The sequence below is a fragment of the Mus caroli genome, chromosome 7 (genome assembly GCF_900094665.2).
Source record: "Mus caroli chromosome 7, CAROLI_EIJ_v1.1, whole genome shotgun sequence".
Classification (NCBI taxonomy): Eukaryota; Metazoa; Chordata; class Mammalia; order Rodentia; family Muridae; genus Mus; species Mus caroli.
In genome coordinates, this window is record NC_034576.1 from 102,005,134 (window position 1) to 102,014,367 (window position 9,234).

Genomic DNA, 9,234 nt, shown 5'->3' on the forward strand with positions numbered 1-9,234 from the left:
GCTGAAAGAAACAAAGATGAACAAAACCTAGCCCATGGTCTAGGGGGAAAGGCAGACAACCGTCAAACAACATAGAGACTACCAAGGTAGAGGCTCCCACCATGTCCTGGCAGAGAGGGAGAATAGGAGAGTCCCCCTCATCTCCATGGATCTTCTGAAGAATAATGAGCCTTCCAAAGACAGTTTCCTTGGCAATGCCACTCATTGGGGTGCTGCATTTCCCATCTCTAACTTAGGAACTGTTGTACCCAAGAAATACATGAGTGTGGGGTCCCTGGAGGTAGGCAGGCAGTGAAGGATCAAAACTATGACGTCAGCCTGTGTGCCGTCCACCATCTGGGTGCTGTTGGCATGGTTGGCATGGTCCCTGGTCTTCAAGCTCTCTTTGCTCCAACTGTATATTCAAGGCCACCCACTCACCAAGGTACCAAAAGGATCACATTTCTGCTCATGGTGGAAACTACTTATCCACCCTCACCAGATGAGGGAATCTCTCTTTTGGGCTGCCATTCCCTCAATATGACCTGTGTTCCAGGAGTCACGCCGAGCAGTCTATCGGCCAATCCCCTTTTATAGATTTGGAGACCACAGCTTAGAGAATGGTGTGTCCGTGGCATCATCCCATGGCTAGGAAGGAGATGGGTCAGTGTTTGAGCTCAGCCCTTACACTTCTCTCTGGGAGTTTGTTTCTTACATTGTGTGATGCAGTATAGGGATGACGCAGCCTGGCACACAGCTTATGCTCAGTTAATGAGGCTCTTTTTCTCCCTCCAGGCTTTTCCTGGGCAGGACTCTACACAGTAGAGCTCAGTGCCCCATCTAGGTATATTGGGGGAAATTTAGAAAGGAAGCTTAGGCTTGGGGAGCCGGGGTGGGGGTGGGGACTCCAGTGGCAGCCACTGAAGCTTCTTTCCCAGCTGCTCTGGACCAGGACTCAGTAGTCTGACTCCTCGATTCTGGGTTGTTGTTTTGTTTTGTTTTGTTTTGTTTGTCTTGTTTTGGTTTTGAGGTGCGTGTGTTGGGTTTGTTTTTAAGACAGGAGTTTACCATGTGGTCCAAGCTGGCCTTGAACTGAGTATGTAGCCTCAGATAGTTTTAAACGCACAACAAATCTTCCTGCCTCAGCCTCCAAGTTCTGGGATAACAGGCACACACCACCACACCCACTTTCACTTCCAGATGCTGGTCGAATAGATCCAGTGTCCTTGTGCTCTCAGGCTCTGACTGTCTCCATGGAAACAAGAGGCTGTGTGTGAAGTATCTGAGACCCGGGGTCTTATGCATTCTTGAAATGCTAATTTGAAATAGGAGAGCCTAGCACAGAAAAAGATTCGAGTTTATCTGTTCACTGGACAAACACTTGGCCTTATAGTTTGACCCGGTCCCTGAGTGAGATCCTTTTTAAGGTGCAGAGGATACAGCTGTGAGCAAAGTAGGCCTGAACACCTCCAGATAGCATGGGAAACATTAGCCCAAAAGAATATGCAAGTAATTGCCTAAGAAAAGAGACAGAGAAAACTGGTGGACCCCCTGTGGCCATGCCTGGGGTCAGGGCTGGTTCTCCAGGGCAGCCGCAGTGAGCTGAGAAACACACTCAAGATGGGTAGGCTTTATTCAGGTTAGGAGCTAAGGGAACATTTGGGGCAGAGGGAAGGGGCGTTGGAAGACTTAGCCAATGCAAAAGCTAGAAAATGGGAAGGAGAGGGGCACATGCGCAGGAGAGAGGAGTAGACTGCTGTCCCGCTTCCTAGCAGATCCTGCTCTCTATCCTCAGTGCAGAGAAAAGTCCCTGGAGTGTTGAAGCTGGGAAGGGGCAGGACTGGGTCTGCTTTCCTCAAGATTCTCATCTCTGTATGGAGCCCACACTGGAGAACAAGACAGAAGGGGACTATGTTAGTGCTCTGCGGCAGGTGGGAGGGGTGTATACTGAGAGGAGCTGGGGTGATGATCCCGATGGAAAGAAGGAGGCGTCTGAGGGGAAAGAAGGTTGATCGACTCTGGCTGTGAGCCAGTTATCGGGACTAGTATCTATACATCTTTCCACTTGGCCCTCTTCATTCTGGATACTGACTAGGTATTAGATCTTCTTCAGACAAGGCACATGGTCCCACCCTCAGGCACTGAGGGTCTAATGGCAGAATCGAAGTGTGAGGAGAGAGAGTCAGACAGGGGTGAGCTTATGAGATGTGAACAAAGACCTTGTGAGCAAGTTTAGTCCACCCAGCCAAGTCTTCAGGGACATGCAGAGAAGAGTATGTGGGAGGTTGGACCAGGAAGCAGAAACCGCAGACGGAGGCAGCACCAGGAGGCTTTAAGCAGCGTTAGACAATCAGGGAGGACTAGGACAAAGGTCACAGGAAGGCCCACCTTTCTGCAGGGATCTTTGGGAGTTAAAAGCAATAAACCATTACTACAGTTCCCCTAGGACTGGGTGTGCAGTGTCTTATACCCAAGAACTTGACAAATACAGTTCAGTTCCCAAGAGTGATCCTCGTTTCTCTGCCCCAACAATCCCTGATAACGGCTATCCCCATTTTACAGGTGAGGAAACCAAGGCCCATGTGGTTCAGTAATTGCCCACGACCTCTCAGGCAATAAGCAGCACAGAAGGGAAGATCAGGCCAACCTGTCTGTCTCACTTCCAGAGGTTTGCGCTGTGGGGCCCCCAGGCCGGGAGGTAGAACATTATCACGGAAGATCTGAAGCTGGCTCAGGGCAGCAGATCTCATGGTACAGAGTATCCATACCCAAGACAAAGAGCCACCTTGTGGCCCAGAGGGACTGAACCCAGTCACTTTGCTAGCCTGTCACCTCCCTAGCCTCCATTGGAGGGGCCTTTTGTCCCTTGGATACAGCACCGTAAGTGTAACCCCAGCTGCCCTAGAGGTGGTGGGCACATGCCACAGAGGAAGGCTGGCAGAGATGGTGGAGCCACACTGTGACTGCCTAGGGATAGTGAGGGCACACGATAACCATGAGGGTGGCTCTGCTCATGGGAAACCCTGTCAAAATCAACCTGATTTTCAAAATCAGTGCCTAATTTACAAAAGTAAGAAAACCAAATATTCAGCTAAACATAGCAATCTCCATTTAAGGAAGATTTATGTCTCAAACCAAATCATAAATAATCTAAGCCTAAGAATCCTGCAGCTTGGTGGGTTATAAATGATCCATCACTGTTTACTAACTTTGTTAAACCACCTCAGGTTCTTTAACTTTAAATGACACATCTCATTTAACAGATGAACAGGTGGCTTAGACACAGTGTGCCACTGCTTGGGCCAGGGCCAGGGCCAGGCCAGATGCCTCTCTTCCCATAGAGGCCTGCAGACACACTGGGGCATACTTATCTCTGCTTCACTGACATCAGAACACCAGGAGGGGCAGCCATTCTCTAATATTTAAACTGTATATCTGCTTGTTTTTATTTTAAATTATTTGAGGCCAGGTCTTCCTGTGTAGCCCTGATTGTCCTGGAATTCAACCATACTGACCCCAAACTTACAGAGATCTGCCTGCCTCTGCCTCTGCCTCTGCCTCTGCCTCCCAAGCACTGGGATTAAAGGTGCACGCTCACACCCGGAGTGTTTGTTTTTTCATGGGTACTACTCACCAGGAATGTTGGGGGTTTACTGGGAAGACCCCATACTGCTAATCTTTCCCCAGGCTGACTGGACGACTCACTCTCCAGAGCCACTTTTGATCCCAGATTTTACTTCTGATAAGATATTAGAGATGCTTGCTTGGTTTTTCCTTAGACGCATCAAAAATCAGAAGGTGGCTTTGGTTTTGTGTTTTGAGGTAAGATTTGATATAGCCCAGGCTAGCTTCCAACTTTTAATGTAGTCCAGGATAACCTTAAACTCGTGATTCTCCTGCTGCCCCCGCCTTCACTAACAAGTGCTGGGGTTGGAGGCCTGAGCTTCTATGTCTAGTTTATGGAATGCTGGGATAGAGCCCAGGTTTTGCACATGCCAGGCAAACACGCTACCAGATGACAACCCCGATTCCCCAGAAGAACTTTTTAAATTATTTGTTCATGTCCTGACTGTATTTGAAATAATTTATAAACCTAATTTCATCACATGCTTTATATTTTAAAAAATTGCAAAGCTAATTTGTAAACTCTGATTCACCAAACTACCTTGAAGTTTTAAGTCACACAGACTTTCCTAACGCTAATAAAAAAAATAAAGAGAGAAAAAAAGAAAAGGCATGTTTTAGGTTTTTATAACTCATTTATAATTCTTTTAAATATGCATTTTGAGTGTGTGTGTGTGTGTGTGTGTGTACCACATGTGTGCAGGAGTCTACTGAAGTCAAAAGAGGTTTCAGACACCTTGGAACTGGAGTTAGAGACAGTCCTGAGCCACCATGTGGGTGCTGAGAACTGAACTTGGGTTCTCCGGGAAAGTAGCAAGTGTTCTTTAACCACTGAGCCACCTCTCCAGCCCTCTTTTCTAATGTTTAAAAGTTTTCATTGCATTTATGTAGGTGTGCGCATGTATGTGCATGGGCACGTACATTCTGCAGCACACGTGTGTAAGTCAGAGGACAGCTTGTGGAAGTTGGTCCTTTCCTTCCAACATAAGGGTCTGGAGAATGGACCTATGTATGAGTGTCAGGCTTGGAGATGAGTCACCTTACTGGCCTTCGTTTCTAATCTTAATTCTAAAGTTCATGACATTTAAAGTAGTTAACGAGATTTAACTACTAAGGTAAAAAGTTTGCTGGCAGACAATATGACGTTAGGTCCGTATTAATGAAAAATGGTCGAGAGTATTCAGTAGACTTAGAGCCAAGGCTGCACACACCCAGGGCACACAGATCCCAACCCAGGCTCAAGGGCTGCTCTTGTGTATGAGCTTTGTGTCAGCAGGGGGCGCCGATGTCCTGTCAGTGAGTGAGGACTGGCAGCTAAGGCCCTTCACAATGCCTGAGCTTCTTTAAGATCATACCCAGGTCATCCAAAAGATCTAACAGACTTCTGAGTCTCTTCTAAGTCCAGCTTTTACCTTCTCTCTGACCCAGCCCTGGAGGGGCGTTAGTGCCATGTTTGGGTTCTGCATGTCTCCCGGCCTTGCCTGGCCCTCTTCTCACTCTTAGTTTTTCTAGTGACAGCCTGGCCAGGGCAGCTGCCTAACTATAGTGCTGAGATAGAGGCTGTGCTGGCCTTCTCCTACCCCTGTGTTGTTCAATGATAGCATTGGGGACAGGATAGATAGGCTACTTACATTGCCACTGTGCAGTCTGCTGAGTCAGAGGTCCCCAGGTGACTCGAGATGCTAAATACAGTAAAGAGCTTGTAGATCAAACAGGCACTGCAGAATAAAAATGTGTGTGTGCGTGTGTGTGTTGCTTCTAATTAGATAATCATTCTACTGTCTAATGATGGCCATGGTGCAAAATGCTGTGTCCCTGCCCACCAATCATATATTTCTGGGTTACTATTATTGCAAACAATAAATAAATGACAAGCTTGGCACCCAGGGAGTTAAACCATAGTGAGCCAAGGGGATATCCTGAGGTAGGGATGGGCTAAGAGTATGTCAGGGAGTAGAGTATTTGCCTAGTTCAATTCTCAACACTGCATTAAAAACAAAAACAATGTGGTGACAACACACCTGTGTCCCTAAACACTCCAGTGGTGGAGGCAGGAGGCAGGAGTTCAAAGTCATTCCCAGCTATGTAACCAGTTCAAAGCCAGCCTGGACTACCAAGAGACCTTATTTTGAAAAAAAAATAGAGAAAGAAAAAGAAATAAAGACAGAAAATGAGAAAGAAAGAAAGAAAGAAAGAAAGAAAGAAAGAAAGAAAGAAAGAAAGAAAGAAAGAAAGAAAGAAAGAAAGGAGAAAAAGTGGTCTCAGTAGATTTATCTCTAAGAAGCAGAAGGGCTCAGTGGTACACCAAATACTTGCCTTGTAAGACTAAACTCTGAGTTCCAGTCCCAATATCACCAAAAGAAAAGGGAAAACATAAAATAAAAGAAGCAGGAAAAAAAATTCCTCTAAGAGCCTGACCAGGGAACTGGAGAGCTGGCTCAGCACTTAACATTCATTGTTCTTCCGTAGGATCTGGGTTAGATTCTCAGTACCTACCACCTGCAGCTCCAGTTCCAGAGGCTCTGACTCCCTCTCCCAGCCTTCTTGGGCATGGCACACATATGGTGCACATACAAACAGACAGACAGACACTAAACACACACCAAACACACACACACACACAGCCCCTGTCAGGGTCTGTCAAAATGCTAACAGAGTTTGTTGTTATGAAGTATAAATTAATAATACCAAGAAGTGTCTTGTACTGAAGACTGCTGTGAGCCAGGCCCTCTGAGAAAAAATGCACAGGCCCCAGAAGTGGAAAGATCTAGGCTCCAGTTCCTTCAGGTACCTCAGCTCCCCATCGCTGGCTCTCTGCAGACCTCAGCTTCTAGCTCCAACAAGTAGGGTAGTAGAGCCCTTGCTGTGTGTCTCACATCCATGAGTTTCACCGGGCTTCTGTGTTGCTGGCATGAGCTGTAAAAAGAAGGGATTTGAAAGGAGGAATGTGCTGAGGTGGCCAGGGTCTGTGACACGGGCTGAGCAACACCACTCTTAAGTGGCAGCTGTCAGCCTGGCCCACACAGAAAGTGTGTGCACTGTAGACCAGAGGGCTCAAGATTGGCTAGGTCTGAGTTGGCAACGTTTGCCTCAGGTGGCAGTGTTTGTGCATGCTCTCTGCAATGAGGGTAGACCAAGGGATGGGGCAGGTGGCTGCAGTTAGCCACACAGGGCAAGAATCCCCTGAGGGCTTGAGGAAGGAGCTCCAGCACTTGGATTTGGAGAATAAACCCAGGATTCTGGGAGTAAATGAGTGCAAGAGTCTGAGGGAGTGGACGTGGGGGTAGAAAAGGGGGACCAGGGCCTGAATAGGGAGCCCCAGATAGTTGTCTACCAAAGGCCTGTGGAGGGGGGGTAGCAGACAGTATGGGGCACACTGGATGCAAAGAATCAAAATCAAAGAGTAGTCATATTTAAAAGATTCACTTTATGATGATAATGATGATGTGTGGACTGTTCTAAATGTGAATAATGAAATAGTCTTCCTCTTGGGCAGTAGTTCTCAATCTTTCTAATGCTGTAACCCTTTAATACAGTTCCTCATGTTATGGTGACCCCAACCATAAAATTATTTCCATTGCTTTTTCATAACTGTAATTTTGCTATTGCTATAAGTTGTAATGTAAATATCTGATACACAGGATATCTGGTGTGTGACCCACAGGTTGAGAGCTGCTGCTCTTGGGTATGTGTGGAGGGGTAGGTGAGAAGGATGATCTGGCCCCTTTTCTGACACGCCACAGACCCCTTGGTTTGCCAGTAGCCATCCCTTAATAGAATCGGGGGAGTAGGGAAAGAACCTTGGACGGGCCTAGAAAAACAGCAGAGAAGTTGGGTCTCTGGGAGCATTGGGTAGATAATAATACAGAGCTCCAAGGATAGGCTGCAATACAGGAATAAGTGGGGATACGTGGAGTATATGCTGGGTGGGCTTCGGGATGCACATGGACCGTTCTAGTCTGGGGACCTGCCTGCTGCTGTCTCCCAGGTGCTGCGCCCTTTGCCACCTGCAGGTTCTAATCAATTGGCAAACACATTGAATGACCATTTCCCTGGGCTGGGCTGCCCTGCCCCCTCTCTGCATTCCCTAGTGATGCAGAAATCCAATTTCTTCTTAGCTACTCCACTAAGAGCTACCCTGCCCCAGGCCCCATGAGGCCACATCTCATCAGGCAATCTGTGTTCTGCTCTCTCCCTGGCTGGCACTTGGCCCTCAGTGATCATCTCTCTCTCTCTCCTTTGCAGGAGCCGGGTCAAACCCACCAGTGATGCATCTAAGAACCGAGGTCCTGTAACCAAAGAGCCACACAAGGATCAAGGCTCTGTGGCCCCAGGTCTTCCAAAAGGCCAAGAGCCTTTGAAGGATCAAGGCCCTGTGGTGCCAGGACTGCCAAAAGATCAAGTTCCTGTAGTCCCAGGGTCCTTAAAGGGTCAGAGCCCTACAGCCCCGGGCCCTACAAAGGATCAAGGTGCTGCGCTCTTAGGGCCCATGAAGGATCTAGGTCCAGTGGCCCCAGCACCCATCAAGGTTCAGGACCACATGGCATCTGAGCTTTTAAAGAATAAAGATTCTGTCCCCTTAGCACCAGCCAAAGCCCAAAGCCGTCTGTTGCCAGAGCCTCTGAAGAATCAGAGTCCTGTGGTTCCGGCAAGCACTAAGGATCAAAGCTTTCCAACACCAGCACCTCGGAAGGACCCAGGTCCTGTGATCCCCGAGCCTGAGAAGGATCAAACTCCCACGGTCCCAGAGCGTAGGAAGGACCAGCATGTCTCCATCATGGCATCTTTGAAGGACGAAGCTCCTGTGGTCTCCGAGTCTGTGAAGAATCAAGGCTTAGCAGGCCCAGAGCTAGTTAAAGATACAGGTACAGATACAGCAGGCCCCAGGTATCTGAAGGGACATGATTCTGTGTTTGTAGCACCTGTGAAGAACCAAGGTCCAGTGATCCCTGAGCCAGTGAAGAGCCAAGACCCCATTATCCCAGCACTAGCCAAGGACCAAGGTCCCATGTTCCCAGAGCCTCCAAAGAATCAAAGCCCTGTCGTTCTTGGGCCTATAAAGAATCAAGACCCTATAATCCCAGTACCTCTGAAGGGTCAGGATCCCCTGGTGCCAGCCCCAACAAAGGACCAAGGTCCTACAGCCCCTGACCCTCTGAAGACTCAAGGTCCCAAAGGCACTCAACTGCCCACAGTCTCACCTTCACCCCCAGTCATGATCCCAACAGTTCCCCATACGGAATATATTGAGGGATCCCCTTGAGTGCCCTGAAATGCCATGAAGGAGCTGGCAGTGGAAGTGCTTCCCTCTGGGGAGGCAAAGTCATATATTTAATCTGCATGAAACTGTGCTGTATAGTCTTGCTGGAATCTAATAAAATTGGTTCCTCTGGCTCAGCAGTGTCTCTGGCTCTGTGGTGTTGGAGTGCGTGTGCATGTGGTGTGTGTGCGTGTGTGTGTGTGTGCGTGTGTGTGTGTGTGTGTGTGTGTGTGTGTGTGCATACCGTGCACACTGAGTAGGTGAGGCTGTGGAGTCAGAAACCCACAGTTCTTAAGGTTTGTCAGCATGACCTAGGGATAGGCAGGTGCTGGGTGGTTTTCTCTGGAGAGACATGAACAGATATCCATTGC

The 9,234-nt window shown here is 48.2% G+C and overlaps 1 protein-coding gene across 2 annotated transcripts in view; it reads left to right on the forward strand.

The window, feature by feature from the left end:
- Positions 1-8,962, forward strand: part of Map6 (microtubule associated protein 6) — a 65,867-nt gene extending 56,905 nt beyond the window's left edge. The window contains exon 4 of one of the 2 annotated variants that reach the window (XM_021168872.2): positions 7,849-8,962. In XM_021168872.2, the coding sequence (XP_021024531.1) occupies positions 7,849-8,866 (1,018 nt within the window). In that variant the 3' untranslated portion in view covers positions 8,867-8,962. The remainder of the gene's footprint in view (positions 1-7,848) is intronic. The other variant, XM_029479034.1, reaches the window with a different exon arrangement.
- The last annotated feature ends 272 nt before the right edge of the window (positions 8,963-9,234 follow it).